This window comes from Populus trichocarpa, chromosome 3, assembly GCF_000002775.5.
Source record: "Populus trichocarpa isolate Nisqually-1 chromosome 3, P.trichocarpa_v4.1, whole genome shotgun sequence".
Classification (NCBI taxonomy): domain Eukaryota; kingdom Viridiplantae; phylum Streptophyta; class Magnoliopsida; order Malpighiales; family Salicaceae; genus Populus; species Populus trichocarpa.
The window spans coordinates 1435019-1462341 of NC_037287.2; the positions used below are offsets into that span (position 1 = coordinate 1435019).

The 27323-nt window shown below is 34.3% G+C and overlaps 1 protein-coding gene across 2 annotated transcripts in view; it reads left to right on the plus strand.

Annotated features, from left to right (window-relative positions):
• LOC7480747 (ubiquitin-like domain-containing CTD phosphatase) overlaps positions 1–27323 on the plus strand; it is a 63518-nt gene that overhangs the window by 2281 nt on the left and 33914 nt on the right. Inside the window, exons 3-7 of one of the 2 annotated variants that reach the window (XM_024596468.2) lie at positions 733–847; positions 912–975; positions 1395–1560; positions 1751–2040; positions 2834–3205. In XM_024596468.2, the coding sequence (XP_024452236.1) occupies positions 733–847; positions 912–975; positions 1395–1560; positions 1751–1990 (585 nt within the window). In that variant the 3' untranslated portion in view covers positions 1991–2040; positions 2834–3205. Of the gene's footprint in view, positions 1–732; positions 848–911; positions 976–1394; positions 1561–1750; positions 2041–2833; positions 3206–27323 lie in introns of those variants that run through there. The other variant, XM_052450987.1, reaches the window with a different exon arrangement.

A 27323-nucleotide genomic window follows, 5' to 3' on the forward strand; every position in this document is an offset into this window, starting at 1 on the left:
AATAGCCAATTCAGCTTTGTTACTAATTTTAAAACTGTACTTCCTGTCTTTAAAATGATGATTTTAAGTGCCTGTTGAAGTTTTATGAAATCCATTCCATAGCACTACCACCTTCTCGTTAGTCTGTGGCTGCAAATTTTGAGATTTAATCAATATCTTGATTGCATGTGTTTCGGTCGCTAGACAGTGTAGTCAAATTATCTTTGGCTTTGTAAACTATTTTCTCTTAACTTTCAGTTTTTGAAAGAGGATAAAAAATAAGGAATTTAATGGAGTGGAAGGTCAAAATGTCACAAAGTGGTATATGTATATGTATATGTGCATGTGTCTACTCAATGGATGGGGAGATCTTAAAGAAATTTTGTGAAAGGTTATTTATTTCATTTTTTGGTCTTTATTTTGATGGAGGAATGGTGTCTGATAATTGGAGTGCATTTAATGTTGAGGTGAAATGTTCATCTAGCTGGTGCGTAAGTGGTGCCTGGTGCTTTGTGTATTTAGTAGCCAAGCTGTTGTTTCCTCTATATTTTCCACCATTTGTTTTCTCTGCACAGAAGATTATAAAAAGTGCCTATTATGTACCTAATCATAAACAAGGACGCATGCTTTTTATCTACCAAGTATGGCATGACACTTCTAAACTGACATTAATTTGAATGCACGATTTGATACTTCTTTTTTCTGCACAAAGCTTGTGAGTAATGTCCATGTTTGTTGTGTTTGGATCTGTAGATTGAACTTAAAAATCCATGTCGTCCAGGGAAGAAACTGCTTGTTCTGGACATTGACTATACGCTGTTTGATCACCGATCCACAGCAGAGACTCCACTTGAACTCATGCGACCATGTAAGTAGCTAGGTTGTAGGAATTTTTTGTAACAGTTAATTTCTAATGTTGTCATCTGGTGCAGATCTTCATGAGTTTCTCACTGCCGTTTATGCAGAATATGACATAATGATATGGTCCGCAACCAGGTCAGATCCTCAATTTACTTTGATTTTTTCTCTTTCTTTGTGCTGGCTTTCTACTTTTCCTCCTCTTCCCAAGCCCGATAAATGAAGTGATGTAGAAACAGTTGTAAACACATGAACAAAACACTCAAGAGAACCAATTCTGTGAAAAACTCAATTTATTTGATCAATCAATGCTCACAACACAACTAGCATATTTAATGGCACCAACCAAATAGAAATAGGAAAAGTAGATCCTAATAGCATTATAAATTAAAACATCCCTATAAAAATAGGAAAACCTACTAAATAAGAACTCAACATTCCTACTTTACTACTAAATTGTAAATATTAATATTCCTAAATAATACTAAAAATTAAAATGACTAACACAATATAAAATTCCAAAAGAGTCAAATACTAAATGTACCTCTTTTCTACAGCATGAAGTGGGTTGAATTGAAGATGGGACAGTTGGGGGTCCTCGACAATCCTAACTACAAAATCACAGCTCTTTTAGACCATTCGGCAATGATTACAGTTCAGTCAGACTCTTGTGGGATCTTTGAATGCAAGCCACTTGGGTTGATTTGGGCTAAATTCCCAGAGGTGCAATTTTAAGACACGTGTATAATTTTCCATCGTTTATATGTGTTACCCAAATAAAAGTGACATACTGAATTGCACCATGTTTTAATATTTTTCAAATACCGTGGAGAAAATGGAACCATTTTGTTTCTTGCATGAAGTCCAATTGTCAAGCACTACAAGTTGACATACTGTTTTCTTTTTGGTTCAGTTTTACAGTTCAAAAAACACTATAATGTTTGATGATCTGCGAAGAAATTTCATGATGAACCTGCAAAATGGTTTGGTAATCAAGCCATTCCGAAAGGCTCATGCAAACCGAGATAATGATCAGGAGCTAGTGAAGCTCACACATTACTTGCTCGCCATTGCAGATCTCGATGACTTGAGTGTCCTGGATCATAAAATGTGGGAGTTCTTTGCTGACGAACTGAGTGATGTACCTGAGTGATGTTAATGAATTTTGAAACCTTAGTTTGCTGCTTATGTCTTCCTTTTGAGGTAGGTAGTTTATGTTCTTTTGTTTTCAGTTATCATCTCTGTCAAACCTCACTTGTTATTGCTGCCAAAACATTATCTCTAACATTGACAGAAATTCATCGGGAGGGGGGGGGGGTTATTGAACCAAAATGTAAATATCTACTATAGCTTCTTATCTCATTAGGGGAATTCCAAATATGATGGAAAATTTATGGCCAACTATTAATGATATACATACATAAATTGTTACCTAAGTTTCTCATTGCAGATCTATGGAAATCATATGAAAAGAGATCAAGGAGTTTTTAAAAGTGATCAGTGATTTAATTATTATAGCAATGGTGTTAAGAAATTTTGTGTTGTCATCATGGTGGAGCATATTGAGGTTATTATTACACTAATAATGGCAACAATGATGGTGGATTGTGTTATGCAAACATTGATGAGGTGAATGCCATCCAACCATGGAGATGATGGACAATGTTTGATTCGTTAAAGTGTTGCAATTTGCATGATTTGTTGTTTTCAGAGACCGGAGGGGAGAGGGTGAGAGGGGGGGATGATGAAGGAACAGGTATATGGATCCCTCATGGGGTGTAGCTCACATGGAAGTGGTAGTTCTAGATGGCTGATGTTTTGTTCAGCGTGAAGTCATTGGCCCTTTTGGTACCTTATCAAGGGAGTGTTATTGGGTCATTTGGCAACATTATAAAAACTATTGTGCATAAAAAACTGAAAAAGTGCTAACTGGAATTTAAAATTATAAACTACTCTTGTATACCCTTGTAATTTCTAATGAGATCTTCCATTTCAGGGATGCCAAGGTTGGATTCGGATATAGAGCAAAAGGCCAGCCTGTTTGTGTTCCTTTCTTTGTTCTATAAATCACAAGAATTGAACATTCTTGGAGGATGCAGGGGAATGGTTTCAGATGAAATTTTAGAATTACATGCCTTGTTCTATCCCAACTCTCAAGGTAGCTCAATAACTTCCTTTCTATTTGATCGGTACATCAGTCAAGTGTAGTGCTGCAAAACACATATAAACGACAATTTGATCTAAGCTCTCAACTTGTATGCTAATGGCCTGGGTTAGCTCTAAATTTCTAATGCTCAGACCGTGTGAAACTTGTATGGTGGTTAGTAAATGAGTAGTTCTTGTGGGATGGAAACGTTAGTCTAGATAATTGTGCATGCGTTTGTGTCTGGTGGGTTAGTGCAAAAGAGTTGCCAGATTTACAGAGTTAGAGGTCCTCCAGTGTTTTCTAGGTTTTTTAATTATGTGTTTCATTTTTTTTTTTCATCTTCCTTGATAGCTTGTTTCCTTTCATTAAAAAAAAAAAAAAAAAACAGCTAAGATACATCAGTGTTTGCAACACTAGAATCTTCTCCTGTGTAATACAGTTATCACCCTTAAACCTAGCCTAGAAGGCCATCGCATGAGCAGCTCTATTGTTAGCTCGACGAGCATGATTCAGTAGACTTGAATGGAAGAACCAATTTGGCCACCTTATTTTTTAAAGTGGTGTGGTATTAGTTTTTTTTTAAAGTGTTTTTTATATGGAAATGTATTAAAATAATATTTTTTTTATATCAATTTAATTTTTTTAAAAATATTTTTAAAACAGAAAAATAAATATATTTAATTGTTAGAATATGATCACATCTCCACCATGACATGAAAGTATAGCTGTCAAGCTCAAGGGCTCGACTCCTTCAGATATCAATCGAGTCAACTTTTGAATTATTGAGTTTATATATATGAGTTAATTGTTTTTAGTAAAATAATATTGTTTCATTTTTGAAAAGGATTTCTTTGGTGTTAATTGGGTCAATTAAATTATTTTCAAAAAAAAATTATCAATTCAATATCTTGATCTGATTTAATTCAAATCGAGTCTTGAGTTTTAAAATTTTTAAGTTAAATTGAGTAAGGTTTAATAACAATTGTTGTATCCTCATCATCTTTAACCTTACCAAGACCAAAAAATAATAAAAATAATAAAATGTTTTGAACCAAGATAAAAAAATAATAAAAATAATAAAATGTTTTGAAAATGAACTGGGGACAAACAAATATTGAATTAATGCTAATTAAAGTTATATTTTGAAATGATTTTAATATATTAATGTCAAAATCATAAATTTGATACTTTTTATTATTATTTTAAAATTCGGACCGGTTGACAGGTCGACTCGGCATCTGGCCAACCCGGGGCTTGAACTGGTCTATGTTAAAAAAAACAAAAAACTTGGTTGACTCGATAATCCGATTAATCTAGTCAAAACTAATCATTAATAAGTAGTTCTTTTATATAAAAATATCATTTTGATTTTTTTTAAAAAATTAGAGTTAATCCTTTTAATCCTATAGCTTTGCCTCGAGTCTATCCTATTTAGATTTTAAAACTATGACTTTTTAGATTCTTACAAAAACATGTACCATCGAATTACTAAATATGAGATTGGTCGGTAGAGATGGTCACACTTCATGTCTCCAATGGGAACAGCCTCATGTCAGTATGTACTTTGGTAGAGACAATTATGGGTATAGAAGGAAGTTGACTTATGCCAACTTTTGAGTTATTTTTATTAGCTTCATCATATCCTTACTATTCAAATCAAGCTCATAGGACACCGAGGAGCATGCATACTGCATCAAGAAGAAGAAGAGGGAAGAAGCTTGAAAGCCAAACTATACAATACTTCTCATGCATGACATTGATTACTGCTAAACAAAATATTTAACTAATTAAACAGAATTCTATTATATTAACATCACTATATCCGAGCGAGCAATACTAAATCACCTTTCCAAAGGGCTCTAGCTAGGCTATAAGGCTAGAGTACCTACCGGTGGAGGGGGAAAGACTATTTTCGTAGCTACAGCTTATAGGTCAAACTCTTCAAAGACCATACAGGGGAAGATCCTCGACGTCGACCCAAACATCTTGCCCCATCAAGATCATCACTTTCCGTTGAGCTCTCACCGTGTACCTCCTGACCATGTCATCTCTCTCCATGAAGAAGACAACCCTGTCTTCGGGAACAAGGCCTTTCTGCTCTACAAAACGATGCCAAGAAGAGCGTAGAAGAACGGGTTTCGGGTATGCTCCAGTCAGACGGGTTGACAAGCAAAACCTCCATACATTATCAGTAGCATCGACTGCTTCAAATTTCATCGTATGGGCTCCTTGAGGAAATGGAAAAGCCTCAAGGACATGGGTTGGAAATGAAAGAGAATGGCTTATATGGGTTGGTTTTAGTTTCTTTGTGAAGAGATGTACTTGTTCCATTCTTTTTCAGGAGATGAAGAGTTTCTATGGAGAGAGAAGGCTAGGGTGGGAGCAGAGATTAGCTATATAGACACTAGGAAACAAACTCAGAGAAAGGGAGGGAGGGAGGGAGGGGGAGGGAGGGAGGGAGATGCTTTATGCTATTTATAGACGTGGGCTCGACAAAAAAAGTAAGCAAACTTACAAAGATTTGAGCAAAAATTGTATTTAATCAATCATTAGAGTGTAATTATTCCTAATAAATTATATTTGCAAAGTTTTTTTTTTGTTATAAACATAGCTACAAATTAAAACCATAATTCAACCCTAATTTAATTTAAACATAAAATTTGTCATAATAAAATAGAAGCTTGAATTCAAGAAAATATCTTGAAGGTAAACCCAATTGAGTTATAGATTCATGGGAGATTTAGAAAAAGATTGCGATGATTTTAATGGCCGGTAAATTCAACGAATGATTCCAGTGGCCCACAACACATCACCATAGCAAGCAATTCCAAGGTGAGCTATATCTGAGTGTGTTCTTGGATGGATCAATCTTGCCATATAAGTTCAAAATAGATGGCTTTTTCATGTGATTGACTTGATTGGGAAGTCAAAAGGGTACCTATGGCTAGGGATCTATAGAGACAGTGAAGATGGGATTTGGTGTTTTCCACTATCTCCTAAATTACTATTTATAAAGGTATAGCTTCTAGAGTTATCAAGTTAATTAATGACTCGTTAATTATTTTTACTACAATATTTTATTCTTGTTCTTAATAAAATAATTAAGATGGTAGTGTTTAATTGGATTTTGTTTAATTATATCAATAGAACCATTAAAAATTCAATTAGACCGCACAAGTTTAACGAATTAATTATTTATCATATCTAGTTTAGTTATAAATCAGATTTAAATTAGACTTTATATTCTAGATTTTTCAAGAAGTGTTTTTTCTTGATTAAATATTAACATGGTGGGTTTGGATATAATTTAATTAGGTTAATCCAGTTATTAAAAATCTTATTAGATCAAATGGGGTTGACTATATTAATATTTTATCTAATTTAATTAAAAACTTAACTTAAATCAAATTTTAAATCTTGAATTTCTGAACTCAAACCAAATTTAACAACTACATATAATCCACGAAGCTTGGATGTAAATTTATTTTGAATGTAAATGATTTCTTTAAAATATGATAAAAAGAAGCTTATTCTTTGTATAGAAAAATAGAAAGATTTATGGTGTTCCGAGAACAACTATCGACACCGTATTAATTATTCTTTGTGATTCTTTATTTTTTTTTGAAAAATAGACACGAAGACAAGAGTGAATATAAAATTTATTACCCTACAAAAAAATGGTAAAAATACTAATTACTTCCTATAATTATTTTTAGAGAATTTTTCTTTAAATAACTAATAAAATTTCACTATTTTGCATCATAAAATAACTCTAGAAATTAAAGCCGGCACAATCATGCCCCCATTGCTTAAAAAAAGAAAGAAAAAACACTAAGTTTTAACATACCATAACTTCTTTAATAATTAAGTTTGTTGATTGGTAGAAAACAAAGACTAGTTAAAAGCTATCCATGTCAATATACGTAATAGCTGTGGAAAAACTTGGATGCTTTAATTTGGTTTTTGCTCCAGGCAAATATTTCCAAGAACCTTCCGACTAGGAAGTTTCCTCGGTGCTTCCCCCTTTTCATTTCCATGACAATGCCTATATGTGGAACCCATGGAAGAAATTTGTGGCCATAATATTGAAGTTTTCAATTAAGTATGAACATGGACCAGTAGAAGTGGATCGAATCACACCCAGGAAACTAAAATTCATTTCTCTGTGCGTGCTGCTCAAGCAAAGACTCGGTAATTCGGTTTATCCGATCGACAGATAATGTTGTCAGCTGTATAGTCAGTAAATTAGAAATGTAAAAAGTCTAGCATATATGTTCATTGAGCACATCGACGTGTCTAAATTATTTTATAAGAAGCTTGGACGAGTAAAACAAATTTTGTAGTTGAAATTAGCATAATTTTTAATTCAATTGCGAATCCAGATAAGATTACATCAGCGTTGACAGGTAAAGACAACTTTGTCCATTCATGGAGATTGAATGATTATAAAATCTTTGTATTTTTGCGAACTTTTATTCATATGCGGACTAGTAATAGTAACTATATATAATTTGCCTCAACAAAAATATTGTATGGCATGAAAATATATGAAAGATGATTTTTTTTTTTGGAAAAAAAGGCGGTGAAAGAAAATAGGTATGTTTTTAAAGCTTAATATATTGTGGTTGTTATTTTTAGTGTTGAACATAATTAATTAATTAGGTTCAATATCAGTTCAATGAATCAAATTTCAACTTTATATCCTACTAGAAATGCCACAATTACAGTTTTTTATATTCAGAGTTAAATAAAATAAATTTTTTATAAAAAGATATTGTTTAGATAAAAAAAATTCAAAAAAAAGTCAATGAATTATTTACTGGGTTTTACCCAAGTATATTACGATCGTTAATCAACTCAAGGTTTTGACCGAGTCAATTCTTTTCTTTATTTTTTTATCGATCGGTCTAGATTTCACATCAACCTTAGCCAATTCTGAGTCGACCAGCAGTTTGGTTCAAGTTTTATAACAGTAACTACAATACAAACTATGTTAGTTTTTATATATTTTTATGAAACTAATTATTATTTTTTATTCTTTTATACTTTTTGATAAAAAAAATTCATGATAGTATTTTTTTTTATTGAAATTTAATTCTCATGTGATGCTAAGCTTTTATTTTAAAAAATTATTTTGTTTTCATAAAAAAATATGTATTTTTTTCTAGGAAAAAACACATCAATAAAAAGGAGACATTTGGTTAAAGAAATTTTTTCCTTATTTGATTTAAATAATTTCAATTCTTGAAAATATTTATTTTAATTGTGTTAGGTTTTCATTCAAAAAATTATGCTATCCAAAAAAAAAATACATGTTTTCATAAAACATAAATGAAATATATGGATAAGAAAATGAATTTTTAATTGAAAATATATTTTATCCTCTATAATTTAATTGTTTAATTTCTTAACAATATTTATTTTAATCATTTTAAAAATTTTAAAAATAAATATAAAACAGGTTGTATATTTGTATATGTAAAACCTCGATACATCACTTTAAATTATTACTTCTACCAATCTAGTATTTATTATTATGATAATAATTGTTTTTTTAGTATTTTTTATTTAAAAATAAAATAAAATAATATATATATTTTTTATTTTTTAAAAATTATTTTTTATATTAAAATAATTTAAAAATATTAAAAAAAATTAATTTTATATAGAAAAACAATTCAAATTAAAAAAAAAAAACACGGCTCGGAAACAAACGGTCCCTATATACGCCGCTACGAAAACTACCGAACTGTCAGGTTGTGTCAACATCTCCTGTGACATTAGGCCCACCATGATGAGGGATAAGTGGTCAACTCCTGCTGTCACCACATCCTCTTCAACCTCACCAAGACAAATTAACTTGCGATTTCTTTCTAACAATGTAGTTCAGTACTGCCCCATCACTGTCAACAAATCGCCGCCGCCGCCACCACCATCGCAGCAATCATTCAAACCCCCCGAGTCTGGAACGTTCTAATAATAAGCATTTCTAAAGGTGAGGTCTCTGTTGCAGTTGTGTAGCTTAATATATTCATCCAAAATCCTAGAAACCAATTGACCCGCCATATCAGAAATTAATTTAATTCCTTAGTATATATTTGAGTTTTTGTGCATCAATATTTACAATTGAAATACATACATATACATAAAGAAAGAAAGATAGAAAAAAGATGAAGGATATTTAGTTTTTTTATTATATTTTTTGGTGAGCTAAGGATATTTAAGTTACGTTTTGTAATGTTTTTTAAAATATTTTTTAAAATATATTTGGAAATGAACACATCACATTAATGCTAATTTATATTTTTTTCAGATATTTTAAAATGATTTTTATATATTGATATATCAAAATCATCAAACTTGATAATTTTTTTTTATCTAAATACAAATTTACAAAAACATGCATGTCGTGTTACTAAATATGATATTAGTCACGTCAGGCAGAGATAGTCACACTGCATGCCTCCAATGTGAACAGCTTCCAGTCAATAGTTTGGTAGATAGAGACAAGGGGTACAGAAGACGCCATTTTTGAGCTATTTTTATTAGCTTCATTGTATTCTTTCTATTCAAAGCTCATAGGACACTGAGGAGCTAGCAGACATAAATTAAGAAGAAAAGCGAATGGAAAAGACTAGATATCTACTACAAGGTTTTAATTTTCTTAAAAATAATTAAATTTTTAAGAAAAAAAACGATATAATTACAAACCAGGCTCTATAACAAACTACCAGTGGAGTGGAAAAGGCTCTTGTCGTGCTGCCATCAGCTTATATGTGAAACTCTTCAAAGACCATGTAGGGGAAGATCCTCGACGTCGACCCAAACATCTTGCCCCATCAAGATCATCACCTTTCGTTGAGCTCTAACCGTGTACCTCCTGACCATATTGTCATTAGCTTCGTCGTCGCTCTGCATGAAGAAGACAACCCTGTCTTCGGGAGCAAGGCCTTTCTGCTCTACAAAACGACCCCAAGAAGAGCGTAGAAGAACGGGTTTTGGGTATGCTCCAGTCAGACGGGTTGACAAGCAGAACCTCCATGTATTATCAGTAGCATCGACTGCTTCGAAATTCAAAACATGGGCTCCTTCAGGAAATGGAAAAGCCTCGAGGACATGGGTTGGAACTGAAAGAGTATGGCTTATATGGGTTGGTTTTAGTTTCTTCGTGAAGAGATGTACTTGTTCCATTCTTTTTCAGTAGATACAAGAGTTTCTGTGAAGAGAGAAAGCTAGGGTGGGAGCTAAGAAACAAACAAAGAGAATGAGAGAGAGATGTTAATACATAAGAGTTAGATAATTCACGTGCTCTATTTTTTTATTAGTTCCACGAGAAGAAATTTTTTTTATGATCTATTAAAATTAATAAAAATATCTCCATTTAATAACTTGGAAGGAACAAACTTATAAAGAATATTTGAAAATTTAGGAACATAGCTGAAAAAATTGTAATTTAACCCTAATTTAATTCACACACAAAACTTGACAATATATATATATAAAATAGAAGCTTGAATTCAAAAAAGATCTTTTGAAGGGAAACCAACTGAGTTATGAATAAGTTTGCAATTATTTTAATTGCCGGCCAATTCAACGTCTATGGTGGTACAATTTTCAGTGCCCCACACACACATCACCTTAGTAAACAATTCCCAGCTGAGCTGTATCAGAGTGTGTTCTTGGATAGATAAATTTTGGGTGCCATCAATCTACCATTTAAGTTCAAAATATATTACTTTTGATGTGATTTTGTATTTTAAAAATATTTTTTGAAAAATTTAAATTTTATTTTATTTATTTTACTTCAAATTATTTTTTATGATGTTTTCATATTATTTTGATATGCTAAAATCAATATTATTTTGATGTATTTTCAAGTAAAAAGATATATAGAAATAATAGAGTTGGGATTTGGTGTTTTAAAATATATATATCACTTAAAATTATTATTTATAATTGGAAGAATTAATTGAAAAACAGTTTTATAAAGTGATTTATGAGTTACTAAATAAATTTGGATTAACTATTTTTATTAAATTAATAATATTTTATTTTTTAATGAAATATTAACATTAAAAAATTCAATCAGATTGTTAAAAATCTAATTTGATAAGATAGATTCACTAAATTAATATTTTATCTATTTTAGTTTAAAACCCAAATTTCAACCAGACTTGGTCAGTTATTATTAATTAATGGAAGCTTCATTGGACAATTAACATGTACATAACCGGCAGAAAGTGCATGCCCTCGTAGAATCTAAACTTTATTTCAAATACTTTTAGAAATTGAAGCAAGAATTCCAGAGTGTAATTTCATTTGTAATTTTAAACTTATATATATATTGTTAAGGAAATTAAATTAAAGAAAAAACAGGCTAGTAAGTTTAAATTACTGCAAAAAATTAAGAAACATCCATTAAATTACTATGTAAGAGTAATAACAAAACATATAATGTTAGGCACTGTATTGAGGGTGGTTGTGGTTGTTTTTCAAAGTATTTTTCATATAGAAATATATCAAAATAATATTTTTTTATTTTTTAAAATTATTTTTGATACCAACACATCAAAATGATATTAAAAAACTAAAAAATATATTAATTTAAAACAAAAATAAAAATAATTTTAAAAAAAAATACATCAAAAACACTAATTAATAATCTCCGATATCATTTTGTATTCGGTGTACAGTGTTTTTTCATCTTTTTTTTTTTATATATATATTTAAGTTGGTAGGATATTTTAAAATTACGTGCGGGCGTGTTGGCATGTTGACACGTGTATCCGACTGGCCAGATCAGGGGTTCACTTTTTACCCGAGACATCCTAACGCTTAAATAGTATCTTTACTATATAAGTATATATGATTATATTCGAATCTTCAAAAATTGATTGCATCGTGTAATGAGAACAAGACACGCACACAATCATAAGATCCAACAAGTCCCAATCCAAAATAAAAAATAGAGAAAGAAGAGCACTTCAATCCACAGATCCAACGCTTCGATCTGTGATTGTATATCATGTTGTTTTTTAGCCATATATGACCTGGTGTAGACATATATGTCCTGCTTTCTCTTACAAGTCACCTTGTGTAGACATAGAGGTAGACATGTTTCTCTCTCTCTCTCTCTCTCTCTATATATATATATATATATATAGAGAGAGAGAGAGAGAGAGATGTCCACCTAAATCTCTACACAAGGTGACTTGTGTCTTAAGAGAAAGCAGGACATAAATGTCTACATATACGGGTAAAAAAAATGAGGCTAGTGGGCTTATGACCCAGCATGTTTGGACAACTATAATAACTATAATAAAGGGTCTAAAAATCTAAAATTAAATTGGATTAGTTTTAGTTTTCTCGGTTTAGATTTGTGTTTTTAGACTACATTAAGGCTCTAAATAATTACCATCAATCCCCTCTCATCACATGGAACTCGTGGACATCAAGAAAAATCATTTTGATGGTTAGAAATGGCATGAACAACACTTTTCTTTCTCATCACTAGAATTCGACGACCCTTCTCTCTCCTCTCTCTAAGCAGAAATTGAAAAATAATACAAATGAACTTCTATACCAAAAGTAAAAATTTTACATTTAAAGGAACCTAAATTATATAAATTATGTTATTTTTAAATATTGAGGACCTAAGTATATTTGTCATAAAGTCTCTGGCACGTGCCACTATGTATGACACCTTTTTTTTATATATATTTTGGTCCCCCTTATTTTAATTCCACCCTTATCTAATAAATAAAAAACAACTGGCCTTTAATTAGGATCAAATTGCCTATAATAAAACTTTGAGGACCAAAATAAATTATTAAAAATAAACAGTAGGTTCACGATATTTTGTGAGTATGTGAACAATGCTTCTCTACACTAAAAACAAAACCCACACCTTTTAGATTTACTTATAATTTTATATATAGTATCATGATGATCAATTGAAAAAGCTTTGTCACACATGATATTATTTGCTCATAATCACTCCTTGTAGTATAATGATTATTCCCTAGCCTTAGTAAAGAGTAAGATTTCCAGGAAAAAAAAACATAAAGTGTTCTTAGATAAGTGGATTTGTTTTAGATTTATTGTTCAAAGTTTCAATCTTCAATCATTTGAGTTAATTTTGATCGCAAATTAAAGATTTATAGTAAAATAAATTTTTTTACCAACGGAATGGTAGTACAAATACCGACGGAAAAATCCGTCAGTAAATCTAAAGATTTTGGTAGTGATTTGTTTTAGATTTATTGTTCAGAATTTCAATCTTAAATCATTTAAGTTAATTTTGATGGCTAAGATTTATAGCATGTAAGTTTTGAGAGAAATGAAGGGAAAGAAGAGTAATATTATAAAAAAAAATAAATTAAACCACTTTTCTTTGTTTGAAAGCTAAAACTAGAAATAGAAAATAAAGGAGAGAAAAATAAATCCTCAACTTTCTTTTTTTATACAGAAAATTTTTATTTTCCTTGTTTCATAAAACAGAAAATTAAAGTACTACAAATAAATGGACAGAATTTCGCTCATAAAATCCTCTAAAAAATTGTATTAATTCATTTTCCCTCAATATATCTTAACAAACAAAACTTCATTTACCCTCACTGTTCTTAAACTAAACAAAACTTCATTCCATGGTTAAGAGTATGTTTGATATTGTATTCATAATTATTTTTCAAAGTATCTTTTATTTAGAAATGTATTAAAATTATTTTTTTATTTTTTAAAATTTATTTTTGATATCATTATATAAAATAATCTAAAAATATCTAAAAATAATAATTAAAAAATAATAATTTTTTTAATATATTTAAAAAATATTTTTAAAATACAAAAACAATCCAGATATAATTTTTCAAAACCCAGAAGAAACTTGTGGGAATAGTGTTTAAGTTTTCAATTAAAAACAGGGACCGCCAAAGACCAATAGAAGTAGATCGAATCACACCCAGGAGGGAGCAATATTCCACTGCTTAAATTAATTTCTGTCGGCTTGTTGCTCATGCAAGATTCTGTTGACTTACACAATTCTTACAACCGTTCAGCCTAAAGATAATGTTGTCAACTGTACAGTCAGCAAATTAGAAAATGGATTCATGAAGCAGAGAGTGGCTTGCGTACATTGGGGAAGCTTGATCTGGACGTGTAATGACAAATTCAAATCCAAGAAAAGGACAAGCACAGATTGGGGGTCCTAAACCATTCAAATTTCTAACTTGTTGGTGGTTGCGACCAGATTTCAGGGTAGTCATACAGAACTTATGGTCTTCAGCTATAAACTATGTTTCTGGTTCGGACAGAATGGCGAAAGTTATTCTCTAGCTAGAAGGGGTCTGACACGTGAAGAGTCTGTGGAACACCTCCTCAGAGGCATTGGAAAATTTGGGCAAAATTCATAGACTAGTGGGGTTTATACTGGTGTTGTCCTTGAAGTCTATCATATTTTTTCCAGCAATGGGAAGTTCTTGTTCGTGGGAAATCTCAGAGGAAAGTATGGTTCCTGCTGTTTTTTGCTATTGTTTGGTCACTACGGCTCATTCGTAATGATCTGATTTTTAAACAAAAAGAGACAAACTATGACTCCTTATTTCTCTTTATTCATTTTAACTCGGCTTTGTGTGTGGTTAAAAGCTCTTTGCCTAGATCTCCCATATAATGCCTTGGATATGCTTATTTCTGCTGATGGCCTAGTTAGATGGACTGATCTTAAGAATGTTAGGCCTATTATTACGTGGTCTCCTCCTGCTTCTCACGAGCTGAAATGGATCTTCAATTACTGGGGGTGTTCTAATTCGATATCGCAAGGGAGTGGTACAATATATGTTTTCTCTGTCAGTTGGGCTTAAAGAATCAAATAAAGTGAACTGCTTGTACTGATGAAAGCTTTGGAATTGACTCAGTGTATTTTTGGTGGATCTTCGATCATTTCTCATTGGATCGAGGACCTACATGACGATTTGGTTGAGCAGGATGAGATGATTGCGAAACTTTAGACTGATTATCAAAGTTCGAACTATCATAAATGATATGATGACTATAACCACTATCTCCCTTGTGTTCTACATTCATGCAGGAGTAGAACAACTAATCTTCATCATTTGAAAAGTTTGTTTCATTGATCTCTCCACTACCATATGTTTTTTCTTTGTGTCAACAGTTTCTTTCAGAATGAGAGGAATTTTTGTATTTGGTATATTTAAAGAAACAATCTTGAGTTTCAGGACTAGTTCTTTTGCAAATATATTCTTCCTCTTTCTCTACTTCTACCTCTACCTTTGTTGTGATTTTGACTTTCATTTGTTCTTTCATATGTTTCTTTTCTAAAAAATAATCTTCCTCCTATCTGATCTTGATGAAGTCTTGTTTCCTTCCTATTAGAAAAATTTTCTTTGATTTGAAAAGGTTGCTCCATTAGTTGCTTGTGTTAGATCATCCGCTACCTTAGGAGAAAAGCAACAGAATGGTATGCAGCAGCAATATCTGCAATATCTTGGAGGATATGCAGTGCAGTGATAACTCCATTCTGTTAGCAACTTGACCACGTCTCCTAAGATTGTGCCATTTCTTTAGAATAAGTTTGTTTTGTATTTTACCATCTTACAGTTACAATGTATCCCTATAAATATAATACATTGACGTATGGCTAAAGTAATAGAAACAGAGCCAAGCTTCATTTCATATTTCCTCTGTTCATATATTTACATGGTATCAGAGCACTTGTTCTATCTGTAAATTTGTGATAAACCTGGACATCTTGCTATTGATTGTTTTCATCGTTTTGACTATTCATTCCAGGGCAGGTATCCTCCTCAGGATCTAGCAGCTATGGTAAAAAATATTAATGTCAAATATGCCAATCTAGTGTGGTACATGGACAGTGGTGCCAATGCTCATATCACCTCTTGTTGCTACCCAATTTTTTACCCATGTTTTAATAATTTATCAAAAATTAAAAAAATTAAAAAAAATAAGGGTTTACATATGGAGATAACATAGAGCATCAGGGCTAATATTAAAGAAGCAATATGTCAAGAAAATAATTACTGAATCATATATAATTACTATAATATAAAATACCATAGATATATGATTTGATTCGTGCTGGTTATGAAAAATAATCACTGCAATATAAAATACCATATATATGAGATTTGTTAGTGCTGGTTATAGAAGACAATCTCTGTAATAATTATTGCAATATTTCCTTAAATAACACGTATAGATATTTTTTATATAAGTGAACCTATAACCATATAAAAGAAGAAGAAGAAAATTTGAAAAGAAAAAAAAACCTACGTCGAGGCAAATTTTGAAAAAAATGAGAAACCTAAACCATAAAAAAACCTAAACCTAATTTTTTTTATCTCCGGTGCCGAAGCGCCTCCACCCTTGGCCTTGCCTATTTCTTTTACACAGAAATCAGCCCCTCTCCCTTTGAAACCGGAAAACCAGATCCCCCTCAGCTGCCACTTTCTCCCCTTGGCTATTTCATCTTCCTTCTTCAGACCCGACCACAGCGCCACCCTCACTCTCAGCCGCCAGCCACACCTCCCTTCCCTTGGCCAAAAACAGAACCAGAGAACCAATCTTCCCCCACACAGCTCCTCTCTCGGCCACTCCCTCATTTTTCTTTTCCCCAGCACCTGGCCGCCATTCCCTTCTCCACCTCCCTGCTATTCTTTTCCCCAAACAGCAACGGTCACAGAAGCCAGCAACTCCCCTCACAGAATCCAGCGGTCTTCCACCATAACTCAGCCTCCCTGCTCACTGGTTTCCACAAAATCCACCCGAAAGACAGCCAAGAAAGGGCGAAGAGGGGGGCGGAAAACAGAGACTTTAAAGGCGCCGATCTCCCAGCCATGGTAGTGGTGGTCGACATCGTCGGTGTGGAAATGGAGGAGAGGAGAAATCGACGATCTAGCCATCCATACGCTTTGCCTGTCGGCGGCGCGTGCACTAAAACCGACTCAAGATCAGCAGATCGGAATGGAAAGCAAAAGAAAACCGATCTACAAAAAAACATAAAATCGACTGTTTGTGTTGGTTTGCTTGACTTTGCAGGTCACGGTGAAAGTTACCACGGGCAGGGAAGAGAAGAGAAGAGGAAACCGTTCCAGACAGCCCCCTGTCTGCGTGGATTCTAGCGACGCGCCGCCACTGTTCCGGTGGTGCAGAAGCCCTCCCCTGTAATTCCAGATTGTTTTGGGGCTGTTTTTGTAATTATTTTTATTTGTGTGATGTGTTTGTTTTATTTTTAATTTTTGTTATTTGTAATTACATGTGGATGTATGAGAAAAACATAATAAAAAAGGATGTGTGTGTTTTGTAGTTTTTTTTATGTACTTATAAAATGAAAAGGATAAAAAAATAAATTTAATATTTTGATTTTGTATATAATCAAATATCTTGAGGACAAATAAAATCATGTTGTATTTCCTGTTAAAATGTAAGAATATGTTTCTATATATTTTTTGGGATTTAATAACTGATTTATTAAAGCCTTAAAAATTTGACTAATACGTGGTTTGTTGACTTTAATTATGATTAAATGCGATGTATGTGTTTTTAATAGAAAATATAAAAAATGTTTTTGTGTGTTGCATACGGTTAATACCCTAATATTTTTTTAAATTTCTTTTTAAAAAAAAATATTTGAAGTTTTGAAAATGTGTTTTCGCATGAATTTCTTAAACATAAAAATTATTTTTTTGCATTTTTGGATTTTACAACATGTTTGTAAAACTCCAAAGGGTATTGACCAATATTCCAAAAAATATAAAAATCTTATTTTGGGGGGAATTCATCTATTATTCACCGCTAATGTTTGGATAAAGAAATCCTTAAAGGCCGAATATCTAAAATATTATTGGGAATAATTTGTTATTATTCACTGTTAATATTTGGATAAAGAAACCCGGAGTGGTAAATATCCAAAACAATTTTCTAGGAATAATAAATCCGCACACATCCTTGAAAGAAGCCTTGATTATAATCGAGGACATTTCAATTTTTTACTCCACGATTTACGAGCCGTGAGAGTATAAAATACTAAGACAAAAAAATAGGTTTTTTAAAGCACCCTAGATTTCTAAATTTTTGTCCCTCCTCTTTGCGATTTACGAGTCGCAAACTCTTGAAATACCAAGGGAAAAATGAGCTTTTGAAGCACATGGAATCTCCTTGGATTTCTATCTTAATCAATTTAGTTTGAATCAAACCTAGGAAAACTGATGGGATTAGAAAACACCAACACCATAGCAATTATAAAGCAAATCAAACACCAAACAGCTTACCTTAGGTAGGGCGTACTAGGGGTGCTAATACCTTCCCTTTACGCAACCAGTCCCTTGCCTTAGAATCTCTGAAAGACCAGTTAGGGTTCCTAGTGACCAAAATACTAGGTGGCGACTCCCTTTTACACAAACAACAAAGACCCCGAAACCAATCGAGGATCGTCGCGACGCCGTGCCTCTGCCGCGAGGGTACGACACCTCTGATGCATATAAACTCGTTGACCAGCAGCCTTTTCGTTATTCTGATTTTGTCACTGTTGGCAATGGTTCAGGTTTGCAAATTCAAAACATTGGCTCTTCATCCTTTCAAATCGGTCCCTCCTATTTTCATCTCAATAAAATTCTTCATTGTCCACAAGCAACTTCCAATCTTATTTCTGTTAATCAATTTTGCTACTTTATACTAACTACTAGTGATTTTATCGTAAAGGAGAACTTGACAGGCAAGATTCTATTGCAAGGTGTGGTTGAAAATGGCCTATATCCACTAGCTGGGTTCAAGTCTTCTCAGAAAAACCTCACATGTCTGTCTGCCAACATCGGGGTTACTGCTACTATTGCAACTTGGCACTCCAGGCTAGGCCATCCTTCTACTGCTGTCTTAGATGTCTTGTGTCGTTCCAATAAACTTTCTATCATGACTCCTTCCAATAAATTAGATTTCTGTTCAGCTTGTCCACTTGGCAAGGCTACACAACTCCCTTTCTCTATCTCTCACCGTCAGTCCATGGTTCCTCTAGCATTAATCCATTCTGATGTATGGGTTTCTCCTGTTAAATCCATTGGTGGTTGTAAGTACTATGTTTTGTTTGTTGATGATTTTTCCCGCTATTCGTGGTTGTATCCTTTGCAACAAAAGTCTGATGTGTTTACAACCTTTGTTAAATTTAAAACCATTGCAGAAAATCTATTTTCTACCTCTATTAAACAGCTACAAACAGACAATGGTGGTGAATTCACCTCTAATCAGTTTAAAACATTTTTGATGACACATGGAATCCATCATAGACTAACGTGCCCCCACACATCTCAGCAAAATGGAATTGCAGAACAAAAACATCGACATATTCAGGAAATGAGACTCACGTTACTTGCACAATCTGCATTACCACCTCGGTATTGGGTTGATTCTTTTCTTACTTCTGTATTCTTGATAAACAGACTACCTACACCAGTTTTAAAGAACCAAACACCATACTTCTTACTTCACAACACTGAACCAAAGTATATGGACTTACTTATCTTTGGTTGTGCATGTTATCCACTTCTAAAACCATATAATGACCACAAACTAGATTTTCATAGTAAGCAATGTCTCTTTCTTGGCTATTCCAACTGTCAAAAAGGGTATAGGTGTCTTGACTTAGCCACAAAACGTGTCTACATCTCCCGACATGTGGTGTTTGATGAGCACTGTTTCCCAGCTAAGGAATTGGAAGTGTTCAACTCACCTGCAAATCAGAATTCTCCTGCAAGTAAGTCTTTGATAATCCCTACTTCAGTTATGTCAAGTTCGTTATTATCTCTGCCAAATTTTACAGATATCCAATCTCAACCTCCTACATCTGATCCTGCAAGTCTTCGTCCAGTTCTCCATCTACCTAACATCCCTCCACCTTCCCATCCTGAACCTTCACCTTCAAATATTGAACCTATACCTGCCACTCATACTGACCAGCCTGTTGTCCCTACTATCCAAACACGTTCCAAAACAGGCCATTCATGACCAAAACAATACTCAGATTACCAATTATTCTACTCTACACGACACCCTTTACAAGTCTTCTCTGCATTCCATGCAATTGTTGAGCCAACATGTTATACAAAAGCTACCTTGGATTCACAGTGGCGTGCTGCTATGGGCAGAGAATTTGATGCATTAATGGAGAATGGCACTTGGTCTTTATGCCCACGTCCACTGGGTAAGCATGTTGTGCGCAATAAATGGGTCTACAAGGTGAAAAGAAAACCTGATGGTAGTGTTGAGCGCTTCAAAGCTTGATTGGTCGCCAAGGGTTATGATCAAAAGAGTGGAATTGATTTCCATGAAACTTTCTCTCCTGTGATAAAACCGACAACCATTCGATTGGTTTTGGCCACAGCTGTTCATTTTCATTGGCCTATTCGGCAGTTGGATGTGTCCAATGCCTTCTTACATGGCTTTCTTGATGAAGAAGTGTTTATGGAACAATCACAGGGCTTTATTGATGAAACCAAACCTGATTTTGTCTGCAGATTACATAAATCTTTGTATGGCCTCAAACAAGCTCCAAGAGCATGGTTTCAACGTTTATCACAGCAACTCATTGAACTTGGGTTCCAAGCATCCATCAATGACTACTTTCTGTTCACTCTATATACTGACAACACCAAAATTTTTGTCTTGATTTATGTAGATGACATTTTGGTCACTGGCTCCAGCTCCACTCAAATTGCTACTCTAATCCGAAACCTGCAGAGCATTTTTCAAGTCAAAGATCTTGGTTCCTTATCTTATTTTTTAGGTGTGGAAGCTGATAGAACTTCACAAGGTCTTTATTTATGTCAAACCAAAAATATTTGTGATCTATTACATCGCACCAAAATGGCTGGAGCCAAGCCTCTTGCCTATCCTACTGTTACAGGTACAAAGCTATCTAGCTTTGATGGTGAAGTGCTCTCTGATCCCACAGATTATAGACATATTATAGGAGCTTTTTAGTATTGCACAATCACCAGACCCGATATTGCATATGCTATCAACCAACTTTGTCAATACATGCATCAACCAAGGTCGTCACATTGGCAGGCTATGAAAAGGGTTCTACATTATTTGAAAGGGACAGTAAATGATGGTTTGTACTACACTCCATCTTTCCTTGACATTCATACATACTGTGACTTTGATTGGGCAGACAATCCTGATGATAGAAGGTCTACTAGCGGTTATGGAGTGTTCTTGGGTCGTTATCTGGTGTCTTGGAGTTCTAAGAAACAACATGTTGTGTCTCGCTCCAGTACAGAGGCAGAATACCGTTCAATGGCTCTGGCTACCGCTGAACTATACTGGATACGAATGTTATTCAAAGAGTTGGGTATTGGTATATCATCTACACCGACTATGTGGTGTGATAACATTAGTGCCATTGCTTTGGCAGCAAATCCAGTGTTCCATGCTCGAACAAAACATGTGGAAATAGATTACCACTTCATTCGAGAGAAAGTCTGCAATCGTGATGTCAAGGTGCATCACATTTCAACACTTGATCAAGTAGCTGATATTTTTACGAAAGGACAATCTGCTCAACGATTTCAAGTTTTGAAGCACAAATTAATGGTTTGTTCACGCCCCATCAATTTGAAGGGGGCTGTTAGATCATCCGCTACCTTAGGAGAAAAGCAACAGAATGGTATGCAGCAGCCGGATATGCAGCAACAATATCTGCAATATCTTGGAGGATATGCAGTGTAGTGATAACTCCATTCTGTTAGCAACTTGACCACGTCTCCTAAGATTGTGCCCTTTCTTTAGAATAAGTTTGTTTTGTATTTTACCAACTTACAGTTACAATGTATCCCTATAAATATAATACATTGACGTATGGCTAAAGTAATAGAAACAGAGCCAAGCTTCATTTCATATTTCCTCTGTTCATATATTTACAACTTGCTATATTGGTTTACTCTTTGTTCATGTGCTTCAAGAGATCCCATCAATTCATTAATTGTAAGCCTTGACAAATCTTCTTTTTCTTCAATAACTATATGCTCAAATTTTTATGGCAAACTTATAAGAATCTTCTTTGTAACTCTTTTATCAGAAATATTGTCACCACAACTTTTTATTTGATTGATGATTTTAGTGGTTCTTGAAGATAAATCTTTAAACAAACTCACTATCCATTTTCAAATTCTCTTTAATTATAAAGTCTGCAGCCGTATAGAGATAACTTTCTAAGAACCCCAAAATTCATTTTTCAAAATCTCTCATACTTCTTTTGCCTTTTTAATAAAGAAAATTTTAGGATAAATTGATTTGTTTACTCTCTGCTAAATTATTCTTAAGGAAATTGCATTTCTTTGCATATTTTACATTTTTTTTTTTTACATTTTCTTCTGTCCAGGATGCAGCAAATCCTGTTCGGGGTGGTTCTTTAGATCCCTCATCATTCATAAATCTTGTGAAATGAAGATAGTCTCTATCTAAGAACTCCAACATTCATACTGCTCTCCATCAAAGAAAGGAATCTGAGTTACTCTATAGGAGAAAGTAGAGATACTTGATAAAGAAGCCATTAGAAGAAACTTGTTCTGATACCAAATCAATTGGAAACAAGTTGCATAAAGAGAATTGAAGAAGATTTTTGTATGAAATAATTGGTAGAGTTACAACTTAATACCATAAATGTTTTTATTATTTTGTTCTCAATACCAGTACTAAATGAAGCACGTAAACTTTCTTAATCTAGAGAAAACAAAAGGAACTTTGACTCATTAAAGCTAACAATTAATGACATTGAAAATTACATATTACACTATAACACTCCCTTTTAATTTGTAATCTATAAAAACTCCTTGAATTGTTGAAACTTTTTAGCTAAAACAGCTTTTGTGAGAACATCTATAGGTTGATCATTTGTATTGATAAAATCCAGTTGTATCTCTTTCTTACTAATCATGTCTTTCATAAAATGATGCCTTAACTCTATATATTTTGGTCTTGTATAAAAAACTGGATTCTTGGTCATTGCAATTGCTAATATGTTATCACATAATATAACAGTAGGATCAAGGATTTCTTTTTGCAAATCAAAAAGAATTTTTATCAACCATATTGATTGATATATTGCTTCATTTGCAGCAATGGATTCTATCTCTGTAAAAGACAAAGCTATAGAATTTTGTTTTCTTGAATACCATAAAATTATATTTGTTCTTAGACAAAACACATAACCAATCATTATCAGAATAACCAATCAAATTGTTATCTTTTTATTTCTTGAACAAGATTCCATGATGGATTGTTCTTTAAAGATATCGCAAGATTCTTTTTGCTATTGCAAAATGAAGTCTACTTAAATCCTCCACAAATCTGGAAATAAAACTTATTGAAAACAGTACATTAGGTCTTAAACTTCATGCTCCACTGAAAACACCCTAAAAAGGTGTGTAAAAGCATGCAAAAGAATATATATGTAAAAGAATTTTCATTTATAGTGATCAATAAACTTGTTAGAGAATAATATAAATCATATCCTGAGACCTCACCTAACAGCTTAAGCTATTGGGTTGAGATGATTCTTTGACATGGTATCAGAGCCTTGATGACCAAGTGGTCTCGAGTTCGAACCTCACCATCCATATTTATTTGATAAAAATTAAGCACAAAGATAATGTGGACCTGTGCAAGTTTCAAGTCCAAAGGGCTTTCACTTGAGGGGGTGTGTTAGAGAATAATATAAATCATATCCTGGGACCTCACCTAACAGCTTAAGCTATTGAGTTGAGATACTTCATTTGACAAAACGTATTCCCATTCTTTTATGGAATGTGATGTAATATAGGAAATATTGTATTTTCCTGTATATATTTATCCTACACAGTACACTACACAGTAACTATTGTATGTTGTCCTAGTTATATATATAGAAGAGATGGCTACAGATTATGTATGCCCTTCAATCAATTATAGCTTATGCTTCAACTTGGTATCAGAGCCGAAAATATCTAAACAAATTCTTTTCTCCCTAATCGACACAACCTTCTCTTTTCTGCAAAGTAATTGTTGCGGCATGTTTATTCTCTCCCCAATAGGCACAACCTTCTCTTGTCTGCAAAATAATTGTTGCAGGACGTTTATTTTCTCCTTAATCTTCCAGCAGTTTCTATCCAACTTCTCCAGCCTCTCTAATGGATTCCTCTGCTGCTACTGCAGCTGGCATCAATGACAGTATGCCTGCTACTGCAGCTGGCATCAATGACAGTATGCCTGCTACTGCTACCTTATCCTCCCTTGTAGCTCATGTTTCCGCCAGTATGTCTGTTCCTACACCCTTATCTATCTCCGCAGCCCCTGCAGCACCACCAACCATCATTCCTCTTTCAAACACACAACATGTCATCAACCTCAAACTTACCAACACAAATTATCTATTTTGGCGTATGCAGATGAAGCCATATTTGATTGGTCAAGGTGTGTTTTCCTTTGTCGATGGCTCAACGATGTGTCCCTCTCCGCACAGTGATGTTTCTGTTACTTCACCTGCCTTCAGTTGTGGTTTTTCCCCTACCTTCTTGACATGGAAACAGCAAGATCAACTCATCCTCAGTGCACTCCTCTCCTCTCTATCTACAGACGTTCTTCACCTTGTAGTGGATTGCCCAACATCTGCTAGTGTATGGAGCACGCTAGAACGTTCTCTTGCGTCTCCATCCAACTCTAGAATCATGCAATTGCATGGCTGCCTTCAAGACCTTCGTCAAGGTGATGACACCATCACCACCTATCTGCAGAAGGCTGAAGGATTATTTGATGAGCTAGCTGCCGCAGGACGTCCCATCTCCCTCACCGACTTTAACCTATATGTGTTTAGGGGCCTTCGCAATGAATTTTGTGACTTGGTTAACAGTCTATCTACAAAATCTGATCCTTTACCATATTCTGAGTTGCATAGTCATTTATCTACTCATGAGTTTTTACACAGGAGCTCCCTTCATCCTCTGCCTATGGCTGCACCGTTGCTACGAACACCTGTACAGTCCCCTTCTGCCTTTGCAGTTTAACGTTCTTTTTCTGGTTTTAATGGTAGCAGTTCATCCTTTCAACGGGGCAGAGGTAGACGCAATGGGTGGAGGAATATGCGCTCTCCAACTCAGTATAGTGCTTCGGCTGTTAGAGGTCACAGCAGCAGCTTCCAGCAGCAACAACGTGGGCATTGGCAGCAGAATCGTCCAGATTGGCAGCAAAGCAGAACCAGTAATGCTGGTCAGTGGCAGCGACAAATTAAGTGCCAACTTTGCAATATATTTGGGCACTCCGCATAGCAATGCTCCCAGCTTGTGCAACATGGTAATCACACCTCTACCAACTTCTCATTCAGTGACGCGTCCACAGAAAATTCTGCCACTTGGTTTCCTGACACCGGCGCCAACCAACATGTTACTCCAGATATTACTGGTATGACACACGCAGAACCTTATCTCGGTAATGATCAATTGCATGTTGGTGATGGTAAGGGACTTGTCATATCTAATACAACCTATAAAATTTTACGTACTCCTAAACGAGTTTTTACGTTGTCTAATGTCTTGCATGTTCCAAAAATTAAAAAAAGACTTTTATCTATTCAACAATTCTGCCATGAAAATTGTGTTTTCTTTGAATTTCACTCTTCTGTTTTCTATGTTAAGGATCTCATCACCAAGGAGGTTCTAATTTCTGGTCAGAGTAAGGATGACCTTTATGTCCTTTCAGAAAATTCTGCCATGTCTATGCCCCAAGCTTTTTTGTCTGCTAGTTTATCCACCTCTGCTGATATTTGGCATCGTCGACTTGGTCACCCAAGCTCCCGGGTTCTGAGTTTCTTAGCATCAAATAAAAAGGTCACTTGTACGTCTCGTCCTTTAAATTTTCAGTGTCCAGCATGTCCGTTAGGAAAATCATCGCGTCTGTCATTAGGACCTATAGGTCACAAAACATCTGCTCCTCTTGAACTCGTTTTTAGTGATGTTTGGGGCCCTGCTCCTATTTTATCTTCTGATGATTTCTGCTATTTTGTGATTTTTGTTGATGCACACACAAAATTTATTTGGTTTTATCCTCTTAGTGCCAAATCTGATGTATTTAATATGTTTCATCAATTTCAAGTTCTGGTTGAACGACAATTCTCTTGCAAAATTAAATCAATACAAACTGACTGGGGTAGTGAATATCGTAAATTAAATTCTTTCTTCAAAACTGTTGGTATTCACCATCGTATCATATTTCCACATACATATGAGCGAAATGGTACTGTTGAGCTCTGTCACCGTCATATTGTTGAAACTGGTCTTACTCTGCTTGGTCACTATAAAGCATCTCTAAAATTCTGGAATTATGCATTTGAAACCTCTGTTTATCTTATTAATTGTATGCCGACATCGGTCTTACAAAACAAATCTCCATTTGAAACTCTGTTTCATCAACCACCTAACTATGGTTTCCTGCGTACTTTTGGATGTCTCTGCTTTTTGTTTCTCCGACCATATAATGCTCATAAGTTAGACTATCGCTCTACTCCTTGTGTGTTTCTAGGATATAGTTCATGTTATCTAAGTTACCGTTGTCTTGAGTTGTCTTCTAATCATATTTACATCTCTCGTCATGTTCGTTTCCATGAAAATTCCTTTCCATTTATTGAGTCTACTCATGTTCCTACCACAACCAATTCTAACCCACAGCCGGCCCCTATCTCCTACCTTCCTGCCTTAACATCTTTCCCATCATCTAACCCACCACAAACACCAATCCTTTCCCCACACACCTCGGTCCCCTTACCACCATATGCAAGCATGTCTCTTGATCATTTTGCAGGTTCAGGTTCTTCTGCTGCGGACATCACAGCTACTGCATCTTCCCCTTCTGCTACGCCACCGGCATCTCCCTCACAGGTTCCTGCCTCTTCTTCCCAGGTCCCTACAGAGTCACCACCAGGCCTAGATCTCTGTATTGATCTTTCTAGCTACTCCATTCCACAACAGTCACCGCCCATCAGGTCTTCTGACTCTCTTGTTGCAGTTGCTTCTCGACAACATCCCATGGTGCTTCGTCCCCGCCAGCACAAGTCTGTCAATGTGAGCTCAGTGTCTGCATCTTCAATGCCTCCCAACTCACGGGTAATTTATTCATCTGCTCATGAACCTGTGTCTTTCAGAGAAGCTGACCGTTTTGTGTTGGCATTCTGCTATGGAATCTGAGATTACTGCTTTACATGCCAACGACACTTGGTCCTTGGTTCCACATGACCCTTCTATGAATGTTGTTGGTTGCCGATGGGTTTACAAAATTAAGGGTCGAG